The following is a 27,632-nucleotide window of genomic DNA, read 5'->3' as shown; positions in this document are numbered from 1 at the left end:
AAACAATCTGAAGGTAAGAAAGTAGGAGCGGATTGCCACTCTGCAGAAATTCAGGTCCATTGGAATCAGCATCAAGGCCATTGGTGGAGGCAGAAGATATGGCCGAGGTACAGAAAGACAACTTTTCCAAAGCTACAGTAAATGAGTAGTTGTTGGATGAGATAGAAATAAAGAGGAGGCACTGAAAGGAGATAGGTTATCTGGTTCAGCTGCAATGTATCCAAGGTTGCTGAGGGAACCAAGAGTAGAAATTGCAGAGGAACTGATCACAATTTTCCAATCCTCCTCAGGTAGAGGGCTTTTAAAAAGAAACTAGTGTTCTAGTGCCACAACAATCCACCTGGAATACAGCCTTCAATTCTGAGCATCACATTTTAGTCTGAGAGAGAACAGTGTCAGAGACCCTCACAGTGAGCCTGAGAGAGAACGGTGTGAGACCCTCACAGTGAGCCTGAGAGAGAACAGTGTGAGACCCTCACAGTGAGCCTGAGAGAGAACGGTGTGAGACCCTCACAGTGAGCCTGAGAGAGAACGGTGTGAGACCCTCACAGTGAGCCTGAGAGAGAACAGTGTGAGACCCTCACAGTGAGCCTGAGAGAGAACGGTGTGAGACCCTCACAGTGAGCCTGAGAGAGAACAGTGTCAGAGACCCTCACAGTGAGCCTGAGAGAGAACAGTGTTGGAGACCCTCACAGTGAGCCTGAGAGAGAACAGTGTGAGACCCTCACAGTGAGCCTGAGAACAGTGTCAGAGACCCTCACAGTGAGCCTGAGAGAGAACGGTGTGAGACGCTCACAGTGAGCCTGAGAACAGCGTCAGAGACCCTCACAGTGAGCCTGAGAGAGAACAGTGTGAGACCCTCACAGTGAGCCTGAGAACAGTGTCAGAGACCCTCACAGTGAGCCTGAGAGAGAACAGTGTGAGACCCTCACAGTGAGCCTGAGAGAGAACAGTGTGAGACCCTCACAGTGAGCCTGAGAACAGTGTCAGAGACCCTCACAGTGAGCCTGAGAACAGTGTCAGAGACCCTCAGTGAGCCTGAGAGAGAACAGTGTCAGAGACCCTCACAGTGAGCCTGAGAGAGAACAGTGTCAGAGACCCTCACAGTGAACCCGAGAGAGAACAGTGTGAGACCCTCACAGTGAGCCTGAGAGAGAACGGTGTGAGACCCTCACAGTGAGCCTGAGAGAGAACGGTGTGAGACCCTCACAGTGAGCCTGAGAACAGTGTCAGAGACCCTCACAGTGAGCCTGAGAGAGAACAGTGTCAGAGACCCTCACAGTGAGCCTGAGAGAGAACAGTGTCAGAGACCCTCACAGTGAGCCTGAGAACAGTGTCAGAGACCCTCACAGTGAGCCTGAGAGAGAACAGTGTCAGAGACCCTCACAGGGAACCTGAGAGAGAACAGTGTGAGACCCTCACAGTGAGCCTGAGAACAGCGTCAGAGACCCTCGCAGTGAGCCTGAGAGAGAACAGTGTCGGAGACCCTCACAGTGAGCCTGAGAGAGAACAGTGTGAGACCCTCACAGTGAGCCTGAGAACAGCGTCAGAGACCCTCACAGTGAGCCTGAGAGAGAACAGTGTCGGAGACCCTCACAGTGAGCCTGAGAGAGAACAGTGTCGGAGACCCTCACAGTGAGCCTGAGAGAGAACAGTGTGAGACCCTCACAGTGAGCCTGAGAGAGAACAGTGTCAGAGACCCTCACAGTGAGCCTGAGAGAGAACAGTGTCAGAGACCCTCACAGTGAGCCTGAGAGAGAACAGTGTCAGAGACCCTCACAGCGAGCCTGAGAGAGAACAGTGTGAGACCCTCACAGTGAGCCTGAGAACAGTGTCGGAGACCCTCACAGGGAACCTGAGAGAGAACAGTGTGAGACCCTCACAGTGAGCCTGAGAGAGAACAGTGTCAGAGACCCTCACAGTGAGCCTGAGAGAGAACAGTGTCAGAGACCCACACAGTGAGCCTGAGAACAGTGTCGGAGAACCTCGCAGTGAGCCTGAGAGAGAACAGTGTTGGAGACCCTCACAGTGAGCCTGAGAGAGAACAGTGTCAGAGACCCTCACAATGAGCCTGAGAACAGTGTCGGAGACCCTCACAGTGAGCCTGAGAGAGAACAGTGTGAGACCCTCACAGTGAGCCTGAGAGAGAACAGTGTTGGAGACCCTCACAGTGAGCCTGAGAACAGTGTCGGAGACCCTCACAGTGAGCCTGAGAGAGAACAGTGTTGGAGACCCTCACAGTGAGCCTGAGAGAGAACAGTGTCAGAGACCCTCACAATGAGCCTGAGAGAGAACAGTGTCGGAGACCCTCACAGTGAGCCTGAGAGAGAACAGTGTTGGAGACCCTCACAGTGAGCCTGAGAGAGAACAGTGTGAGACCCTCACAGTGAGCCTGAGAACAGTGTCGGAGACCCTCACAGTGAGCCTGAGAGAGAACAGTGTTGGAGACCCTCACAGTGAGCCTGAGAGAGAACAGTGTCAGAGACCCTCACAGTGAGCCTGAGAGAGAACAGTGTCAGAGACCCTCACAATGAGCCTGAGAACAGTGTCGGAGACCCTCACAGTGAGCCTGAGAGAGAACAGTGTCGGAGACCCTCACAGTGAGCCTGAGAGAGAACAGTGTCGGAGACCCTCACAGTGAGCCTGAGAGAGAACAGTGTCGGAGACCCTCACAGTGAGCCTGAGAGAGAACAGTGTCAGAGACCCTCACAGCGAGCCTGAGAGAGAACAGTGTGAGACCCTCACAGTGAGCCTGAGAACAGTGTCGGAGACCCTCACAGGGAACCTGAGAGAGAACAGTGTGAGACCCTCACAGTGAGCCTGAGAGAGAACAGTGTCAGAGACCCTCACAGTGAGCCTGAGAGAGAACAGTGTCAGAGACCCACACAGTGAGCCTGAGAACAGTGTCGGAGAACCTCGCAGTGAGCCTGAGAGAGAACAGTGTTGGAGACCCTCACAGTGAGCCTGAGAGAGAACAGTGTCAGAGACCCTCACAATGAGCCTGAGAACAGTGTCGGAGACCCTCACAGTGAGCCTGAGAGAGAACAGTGTGAGACCCTCACAGTGAGCCTGAGAGAGAACAGTGTTGGAGACCCTCACAGTGAGCCTGAGAACAGTGTCGGAGACCCTCACAGTGAGCCTGAGAGAGAACAGTGTTGGAGACCCTCACAGTGAGCCTGAGAGAGAACAGTGTCAGAGACCCTCACAATGAGCCTGAGAACAGTGTCGGAGACCCTCACAGTGAGCCTGAGAGAGAACAGTGTTGGAGACCCTCACAGTGAGCCTGAGAGAGAACAGTGTCAGAGACCCTCACAGTGAGCCTGAGAGAGAACAGTGTTGGAGACCCTCACAGTGAGCCTGAGAGAGAACAGTGTCAGAGACCCTCACAGTGAGCCTGAGAGAGAACAGTGTGAGACCCTCACAGTGAGCCTGAGAACAGTGTCGGAGACCCTCACAGTGAGCCTGAGAGAGAACAGTGTTGGAGACCCTCACAGTGAGCCTGAGAGAGAACAGTGTCAGAGACCCTCACAGTGAGCCTGAGAGAGAACAGTGTCAGAGACCCTCACAATGAGCCTGAGAACAGTGTCGGAGACCCTCACAGTGAGCCTGAGAGAGAACAGTGTCGGAGACCCTCACAGTGAGCCTGAGAGAGAACAGTGTCGGAGACCCTCACAGTGAGCCTGAGAGAGAACAGTGTCGGAGACCCTCACAGTGAGCCTGAGAGAGAAAACAGTGTCAGAGACCCTCACAGTGAGCCTGAGAGAGAACAGTGTCGGAGACCCTCACAGTGAGCCTGAGAGAGAAAACAGTGTCAGAGACCCTCACAGTGAGCCTGAGAGAGAAAACAGTGTCGGAGACCCTCACAGTGAGCCTGAGAGAGAAAACAGTGTCAGAGACCCTCACAGTGAGCCTGAGAGAGAAAACAGTGTCGGAGACCCTCACAGTGAGCCTGAGAGAGAAAACAGTGTGGAGACCCTCACAGTGAGCCTGAGAGAGAACAGTGTCAGAGACCCTCACAGTGAGCCTGAGAACAGTGTCGGAGACCCTCACAGTGAGCCTGAGAGGAACAGTGTGGAGACCCTCAGTTGAAATCAGTTGTGGAGAGCAGTGAAAACACTTTCAAGAGAAGAGAAAAAATGTCAAAATGTAATGTCACAGGTGATTGGTTGTTCAAAAAGGGTGCAAGGACTACAGGCCATTCAATTTAACCTCAATGGTGGGAAAGCTCTTCGAAGCAATAACTATGGACAAAATTAAAAGTCACTTGGGCAAAGGCGAATTTGCACAAATTTGTTACGGGCAAATAGTGTTTAACTTTTTATAATTTTTTTGAGTTGTTGATGAGAATAGGCGAGGGTAATGGACTGATGTGGTGTACATGCACAATGCGAGCAAAGTCATAGCTCATGGAATGAAAGGGACAGGAGCAAAATGGATACAAAATTGGCTGAATGACAGGAAACAGTGGTGAACGGTTGTGTTCCAGACTGAAGGGACTTTTATAGTGGGGTTCCCCGGGAGTCAGTGTTAGGATTCCTGTATGTTCACCCACTGAATGTGACCTACCAGAATACGTGGTGCTTCTGGTACAAATGTGTGGAAGTGTGTATCCGATATGCAGTCAACACCTTATAGTGGGTTTGAGAACAAATGACTGGAGAACAGAGACACTCTGCCTGAATTACAAGTGGGTGATGCAATAGGAAGGCAAGAAAAAAGACAAAAGTTTATGAGTGTTTTTGAGCTCAGTGTTTAGTATTCTTGGTGGGGACAGTGATGCAAGGTGGAATTGAGGTAGATCAGTCATTATCTTGTTGAATGGTGGAGCAAGTTCAAAGGGCGGAATGCCCTATTTCAGATGCTATTTCTTATGCCTAATTTCTTGGCTCTTGAATGGTAGATGTTTACATACACACATGACATACATTTACCATATTGTGCAAGCTTTTGCAAGTGCTTTCTATTAGAATGGTGTCACTGCAGCCACATCTGACAGTAGTCCATGACTTTACTGAGCAATGCCGCAAAAATGCTGAGTGAGGGGGAAATATGGTTCGCAGGCACTGACTGGAGTGCTCTGCCCTCAGCTGCTGTCTCACTCGCTACCAACCCCCTCCCACTCCCACCATCTCCTTCTGTGCTGTTTTATATGAACCTACATTCAGATGAAATTACATCATTGCAGCCACGGCAGGTTCTTGATAGAAATGAACGCACTCCGACAAGAAGAACTGAGAACAATGGGGTGATTTATTGCAAGGCTACGTAAAACCCAACCTATCACAGATATTCGCCAGACTTTACTGTAGGGACCCACCTAAACACAGAAGTGTTGTAATGATGATAACTCCACGGTCTCAAAGGAAATTACCAGCTTGAAGGGAATGTCGCTGCCCTTTCAAAATACCAACGTGTTGAAAGGAAAATTTTATATAATCAAAACCTTCTGTCACATCTGTGAACACACACACACGAACACACACACTAAACTAAACGCATTTGCTATAAGCAGCTGTCAAGAACAATAGTCATTTCAGCCAGAGTCTATCACATGCTTGGGATCAGCTCTCAGTTAAACCATCAATATAATTAACCCTTCAAGAGCTGTTGCAAGTTAACTGACTGCAGGCAAAGAGACGATACCATAGAACCCCGAACAGAGCAGAAAGAGGCCATCCAGCGCATCGAGTCTGCACTGACTCACTGAAAGAAATCCCACCCAGGTACTCCCTTCCTCCCTATTCCCATAACCCTGGGCACTTACTATGACCAATCCACCTAAGCTACACATCATTGGACACAAACTGGCAGTTTAGCATGGCCAGTCCACCTAACCTGCACGCCTTCGGACTGTGGGAGGAAACTGGAGCTCCCACAGGAAACCCACACAGATACAGGGAGAATGTGCAAATTCCAGACAGTCACTCGAGGCCAAAATTGAACCCAGGTTCCTGGCGCTGTGAGGCAGCGGTTCTAACCACTTTGCCACTGTGCAATAGTGGGCTTTAGAATTAGCCTCGATGTCAAAGGATGGGAAAGTTGATGAGTGTTTGTTTCTCATCACTTTGCAGTGACCCCTGATGGTCGTGTGTATGCGGATGTTGAGCAGGGACAGGTTTGGACTCAGCTGTGATGCTTCCTCCAGTCAAACAGCCAACCAATGTTACCACTAAAGCTCACACATTACCACTGTCAATGAGAGAGGTACTGGAAGATGTTCAAACCATATGCATGAGCATAGATAAAGGAGGAACACAGGTCCAGAAAAAGCCTTGCAATTCAACTAGCCTGTCCCTAAATGGAAAAGAAATTCCACATTGCATCTTCTCCACCCTTCAGTTCCCATTCATCAAAAACAATCCAACCTCGGCTGGAATAACTGAATGCTTCTATTCTATTTGTTAATGACGCCATTGCTTTCACACTGAGCTGCAGAGACACTTTCTTAAAGAACCCTGTGAACATGCCACTGCAAATATATCCTTCCTACTGTATCACCCGCTTGATAGTGAAATTCAGGTATGGCGTTTCTGCGATTCTCCAGATATTTGCTCTCGAACCCAGCACAAGGGGTTGACTACATATCAGGTACACACCTCTACATATCAGGTACACACCTCTACATATCAGGTACACACCTCTACATATCAGGTACACACCTCTACATATCAGGTACACACCTCTACATATCAGGTACACACCTCTACATATCAGGTACACACCTCTACATATCAGGTACACACCTCTACATATCAGGTACACACCTCTACACAGCAGCACCAAGTATTCTGGTAGGTCACATTCAGTGGATGAAGAATACCTCTGTTTACTGCCAATAACTATACCAGAAACAGTAATTCCAGACCCCCCCCCCCCAAACTCTGGGACCGGGTACAAACTGCTGCATAATGTATTTTGTTTCTGCTAATGTTAAAGGTAGAAAAGTCACAATTTCACTCAAATTACATTGTTTGGTACAAAAACTAAAGCATCTCAATGTTCATCCCACACTCTGTATTACACGATTGATGTAGAGACTGTCCACAATGCAATGTTTAGATATCAATCGTTGATCGATTTACTTACTCTGTACACTGATTCAAGGAAGTGAGCTGACGCTTTCACATTTCCAGAATCTGCAGCATTTTGATTTTGTGAAGCTTCACTATTATCTCGGCGCACATCTTGTGCAACCTTCTTAGGTTTCAGCTGTCACAAAGCCAACAGCACTTGCTCACAATTAATGAAAGGTGACATAATGCAGGGCAGTCCCACTGCCTTCAAATGCTGTCCAGTGTTGGAGTGGTCAAGGAGGTTGCTCAGATTCCAGTCTCAGGCCACTCACACCTTTAGGTGGGTCATTCGCCAACCTTGGCAGCCAGAAACACATTAGCAAATGGCTTCAGTCTATAGAGGACAATCAGAACCCTTGTGAAAAGTAGTATTGTGTACTGGAGTACTGTGTACACCATTGATCTTTCTAAGGAAGAATATACTTGCCTTCGATCAAGTGCAATGCAAGTTCATTAGACATGATTCCTGGGATAAGAGTGTTGTGTTATGAACAGAGATCGAGTAGGCTGAGCCTCTTTATTCTGGAGATTATTAAGAATAAAATTTTTAAGACTTCTGGACAGGGTAGACAGATACTGAGAAGCTGTTTCCCCTGACTGGAGAATTTAGAATAAGGGTTATAGTCTTAGGATAAGGAGGTCAATCATTTAGAACAAAGATGAGGAGAAATTCAGAGGGCTTTAATCTTTGGAATCCTCCAATCAAGAGAGACCATGGATGCTCAGAGATGCCGAGTCAAAGATCAAGAGACTTTTAGGCACGAAGGAAATCAAACATTACAGGGATAGAGCTGCAAAGTGCAGCTGAGGTAGAAGGCCAGCCATGATAGTGATTTGTATGGCAGATGACCTCTCCTGCTTCTATTCCAATTACATTTATGTTCACCAATCAAAGGGATCTGTCCATGATATTTCTGAATAAAAACTGAGGCTTAGATTTGAGGCATAACTGATGCTTAATCCTTTGCAGAAAGGGCTGACAATTGTCCCAGTTCAGATTTTTCCACGAATATATATGCTGTAGATTCTGGATATCTCAAATAAAAACAGAAAATGCTGGAAATATTCAGCAGGTCTGGCAGTGTGTGTACAGACAGCAACTGAGCTAATGTTTCGCGTGATGACTTCTCATCAGAATGTTCGAATGAAAGGTCATCGACCTGAAATGTCAACTGCTCCCTTTTCCACAGATGCTACCAGATTTATCTCAAGCATTTAGTTTTGATTTCAGATTTTGGTTTTGTTCTGCATAAGCCCTTTCTTTCCCAAGCTCCACGTGTACATAAAGGCTGAAGTCTCCAAACCCCTTTTTTAAAATGTTAAAACTGTCATTGTCACCTAAAACATCAGAAACAGGACAATATCATCAGGTCCCACAATCCTGGGCCCTAGAAGCCATCTCTTATGTGAGAGTAGGTTCATGGTGGTGTAGTGTACTGAACTGCAGTGCAGAGCTGAAGCCAGATCCAAAGATAGAACAACAGAGCATTGCAAATAAACAGAAGACAAAGATCAGGGAAAATCAGGATTATCCCCACAATCACACCAACAGTGGGAGATAAAACTATTTTTGAAACAATTATTGGATGTGTACTAGGATTGAAATGTAGGAAATGGTAGAATCCTGGAGTGAGTTCTGTTTTGGAAATTACATCGTTTAAAGTTTTATAGTTATTTCAAACAAATTTTAAACTGTGACGATTAAGATCTTGTAACAGAAAAAAAATCAAATCTCTTTTTCAGCATCACCCCAACTACAGTGCCCCGCGTTTAACCGCTAGCTACACATCCAACCCCATAACCTCTCTGAACCTAAACCACCTACTTCCAACTCTGTGACATTACCCATCTCCACCCTGTTTCAGTCTCGCTGCCACTGATAACTGCATGCATGGCAAACACAGCTATTCCCATACCGTCCCAGTAGCATTCCATCCACCTCACTCTCAACTCCAGTGACTATATCTTCTTTAAAGCCAAGTCTTGTTCACCCACCATCTCTCAGCTCGCCGATCTACAGTAGCTGCCAGTCAAACAATGCCTTTGATTTTAACATTTTCAACATTGCTCTTAAATCTCTCCAGTGCCTCATCCCTACCTTTCCCAAATACCTTTTCCAGCCCATAACTCACCTTCCCAAACTCTGCTTATTGTCATGCATCTTGTGCATTCTCATCCCCACCACCTCCACCCCTCACTTTCACGCTGTTAATGGCAGCCAAGCCTTCAACCACTTCTTGCTCTGGAATTTCCTTTCTCTCTCCACCTCATTCTCCTCTAAGACCCTCCTTAAAACCCAGTCTTGGGACCAAGAATTTAAGTATTGTTCCTAACGTCTCCTCTTTTGCTCAAAGTCTTATTTTTCTTTGATCTCTATGAAGTGCCATGGAAACTTTTATTAATAGGTGCTACATAAATGCAGCTTGTTGTTGGTTATTCAGGTGGTTTCCATGCAGAGACCTTAACATAGACAACATCATGTAATTGGAATGATTTCATTTTAGAATCATGTAACAGTATTAGACAATATTAGGGATGAATCTTGTAGCCCTATTCTAAATCCATCCAAAATCTCAATCTCCCTTACTATGCAACGAATCCAAAACTAGATACAGTATTTCTTTAAAGATAAACAATTGTTAATCAAAATTAGAATTGCCTGTACAGCGCACAAGAAACAATACTTTCACTGTACGCTAATACATGCGACAATAAAAATCAAATCAAAAATTATTCAGAACTTTGCAGCTACGAGTAAAGTGATGATAGAGTTAGTCAAAAATTGCATCTTGACAATCACTTCAAATCACAAATTCTACTGTTAATCTCTAAGTTACAAAAATGTGCTGTAGAACTATCACGTTTCAGATTACAATAAAAAAAACATTCCTTTACAGAATATGTTTGTAAGGGGTTAGCTACCATTTTAAGCTTCAGATTCTCTGCTCCAGACTCACTGAAGGAGACACCCTTCAGGAAATGAGGTCCAATCTGGACAGGTACGGTGGGAAGCTCACACTGAAGTGGCTGAACAGGATACTGTCTCCTTCCTGCTTGTTTAACCTCAGCCTCACTGCAGCAGCCCTGTGAAAGGATAGAACGTGAGACAGACACGGTGAAAAAGACTACCACCAGGTACATCATAATCAAAAATCCCAGCCTACTGTCACTTTATATCAGTAAATCATTCAAACTGAATCCAAAAGATCTGATTTTTGTTGGCAATCATCCTCCTCAAACTCTTATTTTTGTAAAAAGTATAGGACTCAGTACAAGTTAAGCAGAAGCCCATAGGCCCTTGCTCTCTCCTGGCTAACTCTCTCTCTGCCTTTTCTGTGGCAGAGCGTTAATGGGCCAAAGGTTTTGCCAAGCCAGCTGACAAGACTCCAGGCAACTCCTTCCTATTTGTACTTAAATTTCTCATATGTTCGGTCCCTTGTTTGAATTTTGTGGGCTTGGAGATTTAACATATGCTGCCCATTGATGGATAAATCCAAAATCAGAATACTGAGCTGTGTTAGTATAAGCAACAGCAAATTCTCCAGAACATCGCTACAAACTTCATTTATGTCCCCAAGGTTGGACACTCCTTTTGTTACAGCTTAATCCCAGCCCACTTTAATATTTTGGTTACAATTTCATCCTTCTGTAACTGAACTATGGCTTAATTTGATGCACACTTTTACCAAGCACCATGGGGGGAGCGATTTGTACGGAAAAACTCACCTCGACATGTTTTTAGAAAAGCAAATTGACACAGCAATTTATAATCTACAAAATTTACAATTTTGAAAACAAAACTTCTTTACCATTATCCTCCATTACCTTTTCTCCCCTTATGGTATAGGCAACGAGCTCTAGATTCCCACCACCAGCTGGGTGAAAAAGTTTTTCCTTAAATCCCCTGTCCATTACCTTAAATCTATGCCCCCTGGTTATTGACCCTTGTAATAAGGGGAATATGTCCTTCCTAGCTACTCTATCCTATGTCCCTTATAATTCTGTACATCTCAATCAGGTCCCCCTCAGCCTTCTCTGCTCTGAGGAAAACAACCCCAGCCAAACCAGCCTCCCTGCATAGCTGAAACGCTCCAGCCTCCCTGCATAGCTGAAACGCTCCAGCTTAGGCAGCATCCTGGTGAATCTCCTCTGCATCCTTTCCAGTGCAATCACATCCTTCCTATAGTGTGGTGACCAGAACTGCACACAGTACGCCAGCTGTGGTCTAACCAGCATTTAAGACAGCTCCATTGTAACCTCCCTGCTCCTGTATTCCATGCCTCCGTTAATAAATGTCCCATATGCCTTTTTATTCACCTTATCTACCTATCCTGCTGCCTTCAAGGATCTTTGGACATGCATCCCAAGGTCCTTCTGGTCCTCTGTACTTCCTACCATTCATTGTGTATTCCCTTGCCTTGTTAGTCCTTCCATGAATCACCTCACACTTTTCAGGGTTAAGTTCCATTTGCCATTGTTCTGCCTGTCTGACCAGCCCGTCTACATCCCCCTGGAATGTAAAGCTTTCCTCCTCGCTATTTACACCACCAATTTTGGTGTCACCTGCAAGCTTACTGATCATACCCCCACATTCCCAGCTTGATCACTAATGTACACTACAAACAGCAAGGGACCGAGCACCAATCCCCGCAGTACACCACTGGACCCAGGCTTCCAGCAACAAAAACAATCTTCGACCATCACCCTCTGCCTCCTCTCATTTAGCTATGTTGGTTATGGAAATGATATATATCGGCCAGAATTCAATTGGACTTTTAGGGCTTTTTAAAAGAAAAATCAAGAGATCAGCACAAAGTCGCTCTTCAATATCTACTGTCGAGAACAAGACATAACATTTTCCTAATAATAGTGAGGTCTGGCAGTGCAGAATGTTTTACAAACTTCATTCAATGCATGCAGTACTTACTCTTCACCACCAGATGTCCACTGTCTATTTCAGCAGATTCACATGGAATGGACAGGAAGGGGATAGGCTCCAGGTTCTACTTAGCTCCTTATTGGGGTGCCTGCTCTTTATTCAATCAAGGTCAGGCTTCCTACTGTTACCCAGCAAACTAAAGACTGTTGCAAAAAAACGCCCATCAGATGGCTAAGATCTTTGCTTACCTGTAAAGATGATTCGATAGCTTTAGGATTTAAGTGGAATCCTGCCTTCACTGCATATTCACAGTGACCCAAGCTTTCCAAAGCCACTTTGTAAGCCTATAAGACAATTAAAGAAGTTGGAAAGTATTAATCAAGAACCTAAATCTTCAATGCAGCTACAGCAAGTGATTAGGACGGCAAATAGAATGTTGGTATTGATTGCAAGGGGAATGGAACATTAAAGTAGGGATGTTTTGCTACAGTTGTACAGGGCGTTGGTGAGACTTTTGACTTAATTTATTGTCACATGTATTAACATACAGTGAAACGTATTGTTTCTTGCGCACTATACAGACAAAGCATACCTTTCATAGAGAAGGAGACAGTGCAGAATGTAGTGTTACAGTCATAGCTAGGGTGTAGAGAAAGATCAACTTAATGCAAGGTAAGTCCATTCAAAAGTCTGGCAGCAGCAGGGAAGAAGTGGTTTTTGAGCCTGTTGGTACGTGACCTCAGACTTTTGTGTCTTTTTCCCGACAGAAGGTGGTGGAAGAGAGAATGTCCGGGGTGTGTGGGTGTGGTAAACCACTGTTAGCTTATTGCCTGTGTGTGTGTGACATGCCTGGACACATCCCTGCCGGCCCTGCCCGGGACTCCTCTCCCCCCCCCCCCCCCCCGGCCGCCTCCCCCGGTCCAGGTATAAAGGTGACTGCTCCCCACCCCCTGCCTCAGTCTCTGGACCAGTTCATCGGCATGGGTGTGCTCCAAGTCTTTTGCTAATAAAAGCCTATTTGTTTTTGCATACAAACTAGTCTTTGCTTGATTGATAGTGCATCAGTGGGGTCCTTAATTATGCTGGCTGCTTTGCTGAGGCAGCGGGAAATGTAGACAAAGTCAATGGATGGGAGGCTGGTTTGCGTGATGGATTGGGCTATATTCACGACCGTTTGTAGTTCCTTGCGGTCTTGAGCAGAGCAGGAGTCACACCAAGCTGAGTTACAGCCAGAAAGAATGCTTTCTATGATGCATCTGTAAAAGTTGGTAAGAGTTGTAGCTGACATGTCAAATTTCCTTAATTTTCTGAGAAAGTAGAGGCGTTGGTGGGCTTTCTTAACTATAGTGTCGGCATGGGGGGACCAGGACAGGTTGTTGGTGATCTAAAAACAAACTTGAAGCCATATCTAGAGTACTGGGTACAGTTTTCGTCTCCTTATTTAAGAGACGTGCTCGCATTTCTTAATTAAGAAAGGATATAAATGCGTTAGAAGCAGTTCACTTGACTGATTCCTGGGATGGGGAGGTTATCTTACAAGGAAAGATTGGACAGGCTGGGCCTGTATCCATTGAAGTTGAGAAGAATGGAGTCGATTTTATTTAAACGTTCTAAGTTGCTGAGGGGACTTGACAAGGTGGATGCTGAAAGGATGTCTCCCCTTGTGGAAGAAAGTTGAAATAAGGGCCACAGTTTAAAATAAAGAGGTCTCCCAGTTAATACAGAGATGAGGAGATTTTTTTTCTTCGAGTGTCATGTCTGTGGAACTCTCTTCCCCAGAGAGCAGCAGAGACAGGGTCACTGAGGACAGAGCTAGATTCCTGACGAATAAGGGTGTCAAAAGTTATCAGGGGTAGGCCGAAATGTGGAGTTGAGGCCACAATCAGCTCAGCCATGATCCTATTGAATGGCAGAGCAGGCTCGAGGGGCTGAATGGCCTATGTTCATATGTATTTTCACACACTAATTGAAACAGCCAAGCCAATTCGCGAATGATCTTGTTCTATAGAATAGTTATATACAACATGTTAGATAGAAACAAGTCATTCGGTCCATGCTGATGCTTGTAAGCATATTTAATCACAGGATGCAAGGGTTGCTGGCTACACCAGTATTTATTTCCCATCCCTAATTGCCTTTGAGAAGGTGATAGTGAGCCACCATCTTCAACTGCTGCAGTCCATGTGGCGTAGGCACACTACTGTTCAGGAGGGAGTTCCAGCATTTTGATTCAGCAACAGTATGGAAACAAAATATAGCAGCATGAACACTGGGAGCTGGTTCACAAACACATACATCCAAACTAAAAGACCATTATAGAAAGCCCTTAAAATCATCGTCTGAAGTTGCACCCACCAGCAACTGATAACCATAAGACCATAAGACATAGGAGCGGAAGTAAGGCCATTCGGCCCATCGAGTCCACTCCACCATTCAATCATGGTTGATTTCAACTCCATTTACCCGCTCTCTCCCCATAGCCCTTAATTCCTCGAGAAATCAAGAATTTATCCATTTCTGTCTTGAAGACGCTCAACGTCTCGGCCTCCACAGCCCTCTGTGGCAATGAATTCCACAGACCCACCACTCTCTGGCTGAAGAAATTTCTCCTCATCTCTGTTCTAAAGTGACTCCCTTTTATTCTAAGGCTGTGCCCCCGCGTCCTAGTCTCCCCTGTTAATGGAAACAACTTCCCTACGTCCATCCTATCTAAGCCGTTCATTATCTTGTAAGTTTCTATCAGATCTCCCCTCAACCTCCTAAACTCCAATGAATATAATCCCACGATCCTCAGACGTTCATCGTATGTCAGGCCTACCATTCCTGGGATCATCCGTGTGAATCTCCGCTGGACCCGCTCCAGTGCCAGTATGTCCTTCCTGAGGTGTGGGGCCCAAAATTGCTCACAGTACTCCAAATGGGGCCTAACCAGTGCTTTATAAAGCCTCAGTGCTACACAGCTGAGAACATTGCACCCAGAAACAAGTCAATACTACAAGAGGAAAATTGCACTATTGGGTGTTTTTCACATTTCATGTGGAAAATTAAAAGGATCCAGCAGTGCAAGCAGCCTGTTAAGAAATAGTTACTAAGTGTTATCACCCAGTAAAGTGGTGCTGTTCTAAGAGTTCTTTAAGGAAGGCTTGCTCAGAGCAACATTAAATACCCTGATCCATACCCTTCATGTAAGCAACTGCACCTTATTTTTTCCCATCGAGTTTTCAGAAAGCATGATTTAACACACTTAAGTCCAAGGTGAGGCAAAATTGTCTTTTCAATTAAAAAAAGACTTAAATCTTTCAAGTTCACTGAAGCAAATACATTAAAGTACCAAACCCTCCTAAATTAGACTTAGAATAAAGGCGTTACAAGTGAGTGTTGCAACACACAGCTATCCATCAGCTCTTAGCCACAGCTCGTTGTCAGATTCTATGGCACCCTCTATTCAAAATGAGCCATAGTGTTGCAAAACAGGAGGTTCTGGCAAAGAAGCTTTGATGTGTTGCTGAGTGCATTCTGTAGCTAGCACACACTGCAGTCAGGGTGCGCTGGTGGTGGAGGGAGTGAATGCTTATGGTGGCAATACGTATGATATCACAGAGACACTACAATGCTGGTTTTACAGATTTACTCACTTGCAAAGCACTGTCAATCTTCATGTTTAAATCTTTCAGCTGATGCTCAGGGATGGTGGTGGTGTGAGAACAGAACAGCTGCTGCACTTCTATCCCAGCCAGGCAGCCATCGCTTCCCTTCTCTCGGAGCCGTGATGTAGCCTTTCAAAAGGAAGAACAAACATCAATACAAACTGAGATTAAAAACAAAATGCTGGAAATACTCAGGTCTCACAGCATCTGTGGAGAGAAACACAACCTTTCAGGTTGATGATCCTTCATCAGAACTCGGTTCTCACTCCAGATTTCCAACAATTGCATTATTTTATATTAATATAATGCCTAAAAGTATATTATATATTTCGCAGTATATAAAAAAATATTCAATTAACACCTTAAACCTGTCCCACAATGCAACTTGACCATGGCTGATGGAAATGAAAAGGCTTGTATTTATTTAACACTGTAATGACTCAAGAATCCTGACCGCAAAGGAACATAATTTACTACAGAATGCAAAGTGAAACCACTACTGTGGTGTACGCACACTAGTTCCTGCCTGGGACGACAGTTCAGCAGGCCCAGTCCTAGGCCTGCCTTATAAAAGGCTCAGGTAATGAGCTCCAGCTGGGAAAGCCACTGCCTGTTACCAGGGGAACTCATACTCAACGAGCCCCACAGGGAGATCAATCAGTGATTTTCCCATGGATTTTGTGGGGGTCAGCACACTCCCCTCCCGGGCTGATGGGATGGGAAGAATCACACCATCTTTCTTGAAGAGGCCCGACAGAGGTTTGTGATCGGTTACTATGGTGAAATGCTGACCTGGTGAAACTTTTTCACTGCGAACACCATGGTCAAACCCTTTTCTTCAATCTGGGCATACTTCCTCTCTGCACCCGCCAAGGTTCGTGATGCGTACGTGATTAGAAGTTCTGTCCCATCATAACAACGGTGCAATAATACTGCCCCTATCACACAGGGAGAGGCAGGGAGAGGCATGGCGGTTAGAATGAGTGGTCTCAGTGGGTCGTAATGGGCTAGTATATTTGTTGACAGCAACTGTTATTTAACATCTGCAAAGGCTCTCCCTTGTGGTATTTCTGATTTTCTTTTAAACAGCATGTGGAGAGGTTCCAGCAGGGGTCGTCAAGTTCAGTATGAATTTTCCATAGAAATTTATAAGACCTGGGAAAGACTTCAACTTTATTGTGTTCCTTGCAATTGGAACCCCTTTTATAATCGTCACTTTCACTTAGACCAGTGGTTCCCAAAGGGTGCGGCGGGCCACACTGGTGCTGCGAGAGAGGATGGCAAGTGTGGCGGGAAGATTCAAGGACAATCAAAGAAACATTTAAACATGGATAGATATTTTTCCAAAGTGAGAGCAAGAGCATCAAGTGATGCTGAGGACGATGTCCCATGATCATATTATAAAGTAGTTGTGTTCTATGTTATGAATCAAGCACTGCTAGGAGTTGTTTTTTTTTGTTTTTGAATGTATTTCTTATCAATAAAAAATTTGGTGTGGCACGAGCAAATCTTTATTCCGAAAGTGCGGCCCAGTGAAAAACGTTTGGGAACCACTGACTTAGACAGTGTGTAATTCATCCTCGTCAACTCTGCACCCGAGGTTACATTATCTCATTAACCTGGAACACACATTTTTCCTTTTAATCAGATGCCAGCATCAGAAAAAAGCCACACGACCTCCTCCAGACTCTCTAAATATTCCTCTGCAGGGGTTCCTGAGATTGAAACATCATCCAGATAAGACCATAAGACCATAAGACATAGGAGCGGAAGTAAGGCCATTCGGCCCATCGAGTCCACTCCACCATTCAATCATGGTTGATTTCAACTCCATTTACCCGCTCTCTCCCCATAGCCCTTAATTCCTCGAGAAATCAAGAATTTATCAATTTCTGTCTTGAAGACGCTCAACGTCTCGGCCTCCACAGCCCTCTGTGGCAATGAATTCCACAGACCCACCACTCTCTGGCTGAAGAAATTTCTCCTCATCTCTGTTCTAAAGTGACTCCCTTTTATTCTAAGGCTGTGCCCCCGCGTCCTAGTCTCCCCTGTTAATGGAAACAACTGCCCCTCTGGGCGCCCCTTGAAGGATGTTCTCCATCACTCTTTGAAAAATGGTGCAAGTTGAAGACACCCCAGAGGGCAAGTGAGTATACTCATACAGTCCCTGAGAGTACTTATGATGACATACTTCCTGGATGATACCTCAAGCTCCAGTTGGAGGTAGGTGTGGCTCATGTCTAATTTGGAAAATATGTGACCCCAAGTCAGCTTTGCAAACAAGTCATCTATGCACGACCAAGGGTATCTGCCTCAGAGGGAGGCTATGTTGACAGTCAACTTCTAATCCCCACAGAGATGAACTGAATTGTCAGGTTTTAAAACTGGGACTACAGGCATGGCTCATTCAGCGAACTGTACTGGGCGTATATTGCCAAGTTCCACCAGACATTCCAATTCTGCCTCTACTTTGGCATGTAGAGCCTAGAGGACTAGTCATGCCTTGAAGTATTTATCTGGGTCTACGTTAATCTTAGCCCTAGTGCCTCTAATATTCCCAAGGCCTTCTTGGAACACTTTGGGATATTTTGTATAAATTGCCAGTACCCATTTTAAAGATCTGTTGCCAATCCAGATGGATTTCCTGCAACCTGTCCCTTCTCAAAATACTGCACCCTGGTCCTTGCACCCATTTTTAAGGGGAGTTGGTTGGACTGTCTGTTGCCTATGTGTAACTGGGGTTACAATAGTCCCAACAATATGCAAGGGCTCCCCAGTGTGTGTGACCAATCTAGCCATGGTGTCTACCTCTATGTCTAGGGGGTGGCCATTTATCTGGAGTTTAATCTTGATTGGGGAGACTTGGGGGCGCAATTGATGCAATGTAACTGCGTCAATTCCTCATTCTCAGGCTGGTTTATTTCTAAAGCCCTTTCCTGATGTGACTCCGCCCTTTGGTCTGGGCAGTGTGCGTTTTGCCTGTTTCGGTAGCTTGTCTGGGGCAGATCCAAGTGCAGCACGGACGTGCTCGCTCCTCACTGTATTGTCGAGAAATTTCCCGTCTGAAATCTCCCAGCCTCCAATTCCAATTGCCCTTTCTTGACAGCAAGTGGGAGACGCGAGGGTTATCCACTGGGGTCTTGGTTCTGCAGTATGGGGTTCACCCAAGGCTAAGGATGGTACCATCTATGGACCCCTAAAGCTCCTGGGCCTCTTTTTCTGCGTGTTCGCTTTCTTGTGGTTAAGAATTGGTTCAGTCAGGAGCTTCCTGTGGGTCACAATTATTAATTCCACATATTAAATGATCCCTCAACATTTCCGGAAGTGTTGGCCGGACTCAGTATTCTGCCAATTCTTGTCAAGAATTGAGTTTCTGGGTGCTCAGGGAATCCAGTTGCTGTATTAAACCTGTAGCTTTGCAATATAGCAGACAGTTTAGGGTCGTAGTGGTTCAATACCATATCTATGAAGTGCGTTATAGGCAATAAGTGCAGTCAAGGGGAGGTCCCAATGGATTGGAGAATAACCAATGTTGTTCCTTTGTTTAAGAAGGGTAGCAAGAATAATCCAGGTAATTACAGGCCGGTGAGCCTTACATCAGTGGTAGGGAAATTATTGGAGAGGATTCTTCGAGACAGGATTTATTCCCACTTGGAAATAAGTGGAAGTATTAGTGAGAGGCAACATGGTTTTGTGAAGGGGTGGTCGTGTCTCACGAACTTGATCGAGTTTTTCGAGGAAGTGACGAAGATGATTGATGAGGGTAGGGCAGTGGATGTTGTCTACATGGACTTCAGTAAGGCCTTTGACAAGGTCCCTCATGGCAGACTGGTGCAGAAGGTGAAGTTGCATGGGATCAGAGGTGAGCTAGCAAGGTGGATACAAAACTGGCTCGTCAAAGAAAACAGAGGGTAGCAGTGGAAGGGTGCATTTCTGAATGGAGGGCTGTGACAAGTGGTGTTCCTCAGGAATCAGTGCTGGGACCTTTGCTGTTTGTTATATATATATATACACTAATTAATCCAGTTAGATTTTCCTCCAAATCATTTATTTTTAAGTTTGCAGTAGACACAAAGGTTGGTGGATTTAGGGATAGTGATGAGGACCATCAAAGGATACAGCAGGATATAGATCAGCTGGAGACTTCGGCGGAGAGATGGCAGATGGAGTTTAATCCGGACAAATGTGAGGTAATGCATTTTGGAAGGTCTAATACAGATAGGAAATATACAGTAAATGGCAGAACCCTTAAGAGTACTGATAGGCAGAGGGATCTGGACGTACAGGTACACAGGTCACTGCAAGTGGCAATGCAGGTGGAGAAGGTAGTCAAGAAGGCATACGGCATTCATTGGCCGGGGCATTGAGTTTAAAAATTGGCAAATCATGTTACAGCTTTATAGAACCTTAGTTAGGTCGCACTTGGAATATAGTGTTCAATTCTGGTCGCCACACTACCAGAAGGATGTGGAGGCTTTGGAGAGGGTACAGAAAAGATTTACCAGGATGTTGCCTGGTATGGAGGGCATTAGCTATGAGGAGAGGTTGGAGAATCTCCCTGAAACTTCCTGCCCCTCACCTTGAACATACGTCCCCTTGTGACTGAGCCTTCAACTAAGGGGAACAGCTGCTCCCTATCCACTCTGTACATGCCCCTCAATCCTGTATACCTCGATCAGGTCACCCCTCAGTCTTCCCTGCTCCAACGAAAACAACCCAAGCCTATGCAACCTCTCTTCATAACTTAAATGCTCCATCCCAGGCAGCATCCTGGTGAATCTCCTCTGCACCCCCTCCACTGCAATCACATCTTTCTTATAAAGTGGCGACCAGAACTGCACACAGTGCGGTGGCTACTAGAGGCCACTAGCTGTGGCCTCACCAAAGTTCTATACAACTCCAACATGACTTTTACAACAATCAGGGATGATTGGATGGTCATTCCTGAATCTAGCTTTTTAATCCCATATTTGTTAACTAAATTTAAATTCCACCATCACCTTCCTGGAGTGACATTACGACTGTGCCACTATCTCCCCTGAGATTCATGCCCCCTTGTTTGAGACTACCGCTCTGATGGAAATAGTTTCTCCCTATATAGAACATAGAACACAGAACAGTACAGCACAGAACAGGCCCTTCAGCCCACGATGTTGTGCCGAGCTTTGTCTGAAACCCAGATCAAGCTATTTCCTCCCTATCATCCCGAAGTACTCCATGTGCCTATCCAATAGCTTCTTAAATGTTCCTAAAGTTTCTGACTCCACGATTCCTGCAGGCAGTCCATTCCACACCCCAACCACTCTCTGAGTAAGAAACCTACCTCGGACATCCTTCCTATATCTCCCACCATGAACCCTATAGTTATGCCCCCTAGTTACCGCTCCATTCACCCGAGGAAATAGTCTTTGAACGTTCACTCTATCTATCCCCCTCATCATCTTATAAACCTCTATCAAGTCTCCTCTCAACCTCCTCCGCTCCAAAGAGAAAAGCCCAAGTTCCCTCAACCTTTCCTCATAAGACCTACCCTCCAAACCAGGCAGCATCCTGGTAAAATCTCCTTTGCACTCTTTCCAGTGTCTCCACATCCTTCTTGTAGTGAGGTGACCAGAACTGCACACAATATTCCAAATGTGGTCTCACCAAGGTCCTGTACAGTTGCAGCATAACCCCACGGCTCTTAAACTCAAATCCCCTGTTAATGAACGCCAACACACTATAGGCCTTCTTCACGGCTCTATCCACTTGAGTGGCAACCTTCAGAGATCTATGGATATGAACCCCAAGATCGCTCTGTTCCTCCACATTCTTCAGAACCCTACCTTTGACCCTGTAATCCACATTTAAATTTGTCCTACCAAAATGAATCACCTCGCATTTGTCAGGGTTAAACTCCATTTGCCATTTTTCAGCCCAGCTCTGCATCCTATCTATGTCTCTTTGCAGCCTACAACAGCCCTCCACCTCATCCACTACTCCACCAATCTTAGTGTCATCAGCAAATTTACTGATCCACCCTTCAGCCCCCTCCTCCAAGTCATTTATAAAAATGACAAATAGCAGAGGACCAAGCACTGATCCCTGTGGAACTCCACTGGTAACCGGTTTCCAGTCCGAAAATTTTCCATCCACCACCACCCTCTGACTTCTGTTAGATAGCCAGTTACCTATCCAATCGGCCAAACTTCCCTCTATCCCACACATCCTTACTTTCTTCATAAGCCGACCGTGGGGGACTTTATCCTTTCAAATCATCTAATAATCCTAACCACCTAAATTAGATCTCCCCATTTTATATAGTGTAGAGCACTTACGTAGTGCTCCTTCCCCCTGCTCCCAAGTTGTTGCTGTTCCAAGTGACAAGAATCAGATTTTGCTTAAAACACGCTTAACTATACATTACGGGTTTTATTCCGAGGCTTGGTTTTTTCTCAGAAGCTCAGGCTTTGCAGTTGATACATTTTTTTGGTGTTATCAAAGTTGAAAGGGAGGTGGGGGTCTTTCATATCTAAGTCTGCTGTTCCCAGATACCAGAGTCTACAGAGCCAGACGCATGCTGTGTATAACTTGAACCAAAACCGCTCCTCGTGATGTAATAGGATATTTCAAGTCTGCCTTTCCCATGTGATTTGAAAACAAGCTGGAGAATGACTTTTGAAAGTTTTTCTCACTTGAGTTACACACAAACCTCCTCCCATCCTATGTCATCGAACTCTATTACTATATCCTCCTATGTTTATATAGCCTGTGAGACATGAGACAGCACGAGACAGAACAAGGGAGAGTTGGGAGGGGACCCAGAGAGAGAGATGGGGGGGAAGTGGGGAGTGAGAGAGAGAGCAAGAAAGAGAGCAAGACTTAAAGTAGGGAGAATTAGGAAGTGAAGAAGAGAGGGGGTGGAGGAGGGGGAGGAGAAAGGGAGTGTGTGGGGCGTGCATGTGTGTGAGAGAGATTCTGGGAGGGGAAGCAGCGAGAGAGAGAGAGAGTGCGAGACTGGAACTCGCGGCGGGGTGTTACACGCAGCCCACTCGCCCCTGAGCCAATTAGAACCGCATTCGGAAACAAAAATCAAGGTGTGAAATCACAGTGAAGCAGGTAGGTGATTGGCTGGTGAATATTTCCTATTTTTCCTTGGCTAGGGAATTTTAATTGGGCGAAATAGAACATTTTTTACAAATAAGATCAGCACAGGCAGGACTATTGATATTCATGAAAATTTAATTAGTAAAATAATTAACGAATATAAAGATGGCGTGATAGGGAATGTATGGAAGCTGCAGAATGTCATGGTCACCATGGCCAAAATTGCACACACTCCAGATAACAAAACAAAGGAGATTGTCATCGACTTCAGGAAGTGTAGAGGAGAACATGCCCCTGTCTACATCAATGGGGACGAAGTCGAAAGGATCGAGAGCTTCAAGTTTTTAGGTGTCCAGATCACCAACAACCTGTCCTGGTCCCCCCATGCCGACACTATAGTTAAGAAAGCCCACCAACGCCTCTACTTTCTCAGAAGGCGAAGGAAATTTGGCATGTCAGCTACGACTCTCACCAACTTTTACAGATGCACCACAGAAAGCATTCTTTCTGGTTGTATCACAGCTTGGTATGGCTCCTGCACTGTCCAAGACCACAAGAAACTACAAAAGGTCGTGAACGAAGCCCAGTCCATCATTCAAACCAGCCTTCCACACATTGACACTGTCTACACTTCCCACTGCCTCGGGAAAGCAGCCAGCATAATTAAGGAACCCACACACCCAGGACATTCTCTCTTCCACCTTCTTCCATCGGGAGTAAAATACAAAAGTCTGAGGGCAGTGGATGTTGTCTACATGGACATCAGTAAGGCCTTTGACAAGATCCCTCATGGCAGACTGGTGCAGAAGGTGAAGTCGCATGGGATCAGAGGTGAGCTGGCAAGGTGGATACAAAACTGGCTCGGTCAAAGAACAGTAAGAAGTCTCACAACACCAGGTTAAAGTCCAACAGGTTTATTTGGTAGCACAAGCCACAAGCTTTCAGAGCGCTGCTCCTTCATCAGGTGAGTGGGAGTTCTGTTCACAAACAGGGCACATAAAGACACAAACTCAATTTACAAAATAATGGTTGGAATGCGAGTCTTTACAGGTAATCAAGTCTTAAAGGTACAGACAATGTGAGTGGAGAGAGGGTTAAGCACAGTTTAAAGAGATGTGTATTGTCTCCAGCCAGGACAGTTAATGAGATTTTGCAAGCCCAGACAAGTCGTGGGGATTACAGATAGTGTGACATGAACCCAAGATCCCGGTTGAGGCCGTCCTCATGTGTGCGGAACTTAGCTATCAGTCTCTGCTCAGCGACTCTGCGCTGTCGTGTGTCGTGAAGGCCGCCTTGGAGAATACTTACCCGAAGATCAGAGGCTGAATGCCCGTGACTGCTGAAGTGTTCCCCAACAGGACAAGAACACTCTTGCCTGGTGATCGTCGAGCAGTGGTCATTCATCCGTTATCGTAGCGTCTGCATGGTCTCCCCAATGTACCATGCCTCGGGACATCCTTTCCTGCAGCGTATCAGGTAGACATGTTGGCCGAGTTGCAAGAATATGTACCGTGTACCTGGTGGATGGTGTTCTCACGTGAAATGATGGCATCCATGTCGATGATCCGGCACGTCTTGCAGAGGCTGCCGTGGCAGGGTTGTGTGGTGTTGTGGTCACTGTTCTCCTGAAGGTTGGGTAGTTTGCTGCGGACAATGGTCTGTTTGAGGTTGTGCGGTTGTTTGAAGGCAAGAAGTGGGGGTGTGGGAATGGCCTTGGCAAGACACATGAGGACGGCCTCAACCGGGATCTTGGGTTCATGTCACACTATCTGTAACCCCCACGACTTGCAAAATCTCACTGTCCTGGCTGGAGACAATACACATCTCTTTAACCTGTGCTTAACACTCTCTCCACTCACATTGTCTGTACCTTTAAGACTTGATTACCTGTAAAGACTCGCATTCCAACCATTATTTTGTAAATTGAGTGTGTGTCTTTATATGCCCTTTTTGTGAACAAAACTCCCACTCACCTGATGAAGGAGCAGCGCTCCAAAAGCTAGTGGCTTGTGCTACCAAATAAACCTGTTGGACTTTAACCTGGTGTTGTGAGACGTCTTACTGTATTTACCCCAGTCCAACGCCGGCATCTCCACATCTCGGTCAAAGAAGACAGAGGGTAGCAGTCGAAGGGTGCGTTTCTGAATGGAGGGCTGTGACAAGTGGCGTTCCTCAGGGATCAGTGCTGGGACCTTTGCTGTTTGTAATATATATATATATAAATGATTTGGAGGAAAATTTAACTGGTTTGATTAGTAAGTTTGCAGATGACACAAAGGTTGGTGGATTTGCAGATAGCGATGAGGACCATCAGAGGATACAGCAGGACATAGATCAGTTGGAGACTTGGGTGGAGAGATGGCAGATGGAGTTTAATCCGGACAAATGTGAGGTAATGCATTTTGGAAGGTCTAATACAGAGAGGAAATATACAGTAAATAGCAGAACCCATAAGAGTATTGATAGGCAAAGGGATCTGGGTGTACAGGTACACAGGTCACTGAAAGTGGCAATGCAGGTGGAGAAGGTAGTCAAGAAGGCATACGGCATGCTTGCCTTCATCGGCCGGGGCATTGGGTTTAAAAATTGGCAAATCATGTTGCAGCTTTATAGAACCTTGGTTAGGCCGCACTCGGAATATAGTGTTCAATTCTGGTCGCCACACTACCAGAAGGATGTGGAGGCTTTGGAGCGAGTACAGAAAAGATTTACCAGGATGTTGCCTGGTATGGAGGGCATTAGCTGTGAGGAGAGTTTGTAGAGACTTGTTTTGTTCTCACTGGAACGACGGAGGTTGAGGGGCGACCTGATAGAAGTCTACAAGATTATGAGAGGCATGGACAGAGTGGATAGTCAGAAGCTTTTTCCCAGGGTGGAAGAGTCAATTACTAGGGGGCACAGGTTTAAGGTGCGAGGGGCAAGGTTTAAAGGAGATATACGAGGCAGATCTTTTACACAGAGAGTAGTGGGTGCCTGGAACTCGTTGCCGGGGGAGGTAGTGGAAGCGGATACAATAGTGACTTTTAAGGGGCGTCTTGACAAATTCATGAATAGGATGGGAATAGAGGGATATGGTCCCCGGCAGGGTAGAGGGTTTTAGTTGAGTCGGGCAGCATGGTCGGTGCAGGCTTGGAGGGCCGAAGGGCCTGTTCCTGTGCTGTAATTTTCTTTGTTCTTTACAGGCACCAAACCAACTCAAGAACAGCTTCTTTCCTGCTGCCATCAGACTTCTGAATGGACCTACCTCGCATTGAGTTGATCTTTCTCTCCATCCTAGCTATGACAGTGACACTACATTCCACAACTCTCTCCCTTCTTTCTCTATGTGCAGTAGGTTTTGTCTGTATAACGCGCAAGAAACAATACTTTTCATTGTATACTAATACATGTGACAATAATAAATCAAATCAAAATATATTTCTTCCTTATGTTTATCTAGCTTCCTCTTCATGCGTCTTTAGTAATCACCTCAACCACTCCATCTGGTAGTGAGTTCTGGGGCAGCACGGTGGCACAGTGGTTAGCACTGCTGCCTCCCAGCACCAAGGAGCCGGATTCAATTCCAGCCTTGGGTGACTGTCTGGGTGGAGCTTTCAAATTCTCCCTGTGTCTGCGTGGGTTTCCTCCGGGTGCTCCGGTTTCCTCCAACAGTCCAAAAATGTGCGGGTTAGGTTGATTGGCCATGCTAACTTGTCACTTAGTGTCAGGGGGAATAGGACTGTAAATATGAGGGATTACAGGATGGGACCTGGGTGGGATTGTTGTTGGTGTGGACTTGATGGGCCAAATGGCCTCCTTCACTGTAGATTCCATGATTCTGAGTTCCACATTCTGACCACAATCCGGGTGAAGAAGTTTCTCCTGAACTCCCCACTGGATTTATTAGTAGCAATCTTCTATTAATGGCCCTGTGTTTGGACTTTGCCACAAAGGAAAACTATCTTTTCTACACCCACCCTGTCCAAACCCCTTCATAATTTTAAAAACCTCTATCATGTCACCCCTCAGCCTTCTCTTCTATAGTGAAGAAAGTGCCAGGCTGTTTGATCAATTCAGGTGATTATAACCTTGCCACAGTGAGCACTATTTAATCAAACAGAGCAGTAGCTCCATCGAATGTGTATCTAAAAGCAAGTGTTGAGCGTTTAAAGTTTTTTCTCCTTGGGGAGACGTAGGATGAGAGGAGACCTAATAGAGGTGTATAGGATGTTGAGAGGCATAGATCGGGTGGACTCTCAAAGGCTTTTTCCTAGGGTGGAAATGGCTGCTACGAGAGGACACAGGTTTAAGGTGCTGGTAGGTACAGGGGAAATGTTAGGGGTAAGTTTTTCACACAGAGGGTGGTGAGCGGGTGGAATCGGCTGCCGTCAGTGGTGGTGGAGGTGGCAAACTCAATAGGGTCTTTTAAGAGACTCCTGGATGAGTACATGGGACTTAATAGGATGGAGGGTTATAGGTAGGCCTAAAAGGTAGGGATATGTTCGGCACAACTTGCGGGGCCGAAGGGCCTGTTTTGTGCTGTAGCTTTTCTATGTTTCTAAAATAGAGCTGACTTTTTCTAAATAGGCATTGTACAGATAAACTGGGAGCGAAGGCACCCACCTGAGGGCAGCAAGTACACATTCAATTTTAAAATATTATCACTGTGTTTAATGACTATCGAATGCTGCTTTTTCACCATGTACAGTTAAATTTCTTTTATGCCTGGATGTTGGTGACACGGACTGGGCCAGCACTTATTGCTCATCCCTAATTCCCCTTGAACTCAGTGGCTTGCTCGGCCATTTAGGAGTCAACCACATTGCTTTGGATCTGGAGTTACATGTAGGCCAAACCGAGTGGCTAGCACTGCTGCCTCACAATGCCTAGGACCTTGGTTCAATTCCGGCCTTGGGTGACTGTCTCTGTAGAGTTTGCACGTTCTGCGTGGGTTTTCCCCGAGTGCTC

The 27,632-nt window shown here is 45.9% G+C and overlaps 1 protein-coding gene across 6 annotated transcripts in view; it reads right to left on the bottom strand.

Moving 5' to 3' along the window:
- Positions 1-27,632, bottom strand: part of garre1 (granule associated Rac and RHOG effector 1) — a 202,900-nt gene that overhangs the window by 30,471 nt on the left and 144,797 nt on the right. For all 6 annotated transcript variants that reach the window (XM_078210516.1, XM_078210519.1, XM_078210520.1 and 3 more), the window contains exons 4-6: positions 15,588-15,728; positions 12,201-12,296; positions 9,996-10,157 (exon numbers count right to left, since the gene is read on the bottom strand). In XM_078210516.1, coding sequence (XP_078066642.1) covers positions 9,996-10,157; positions 12,201-12,296; positions 15,588-15,728 — 399 coding nt within the window. The remainder of the gene's footprint in view (positions 1-9,995; positions 10,158-12,200; positions 12,297-15,587; positions 15,729-27,632) is intronic.

This window comes from Mustelus asterias, chromosome 4 (assembly GCF_964213995.1).
Source record: "Mustelus asterias chromosome 4, sMusAst1.hap1.1, whole genome shotgun sequence".
Lineage (NCBI taxonomy): Eukaryota > Metazoa > Chordata > Chondrichthyes > Carcharhiniformes > Triakidae > Mustelus > Mustelus asterias.
Note: the sequence above shows the minus strand (reverse complement) of the source record. Positions and strands in the feature narration are given on the sequence as shown.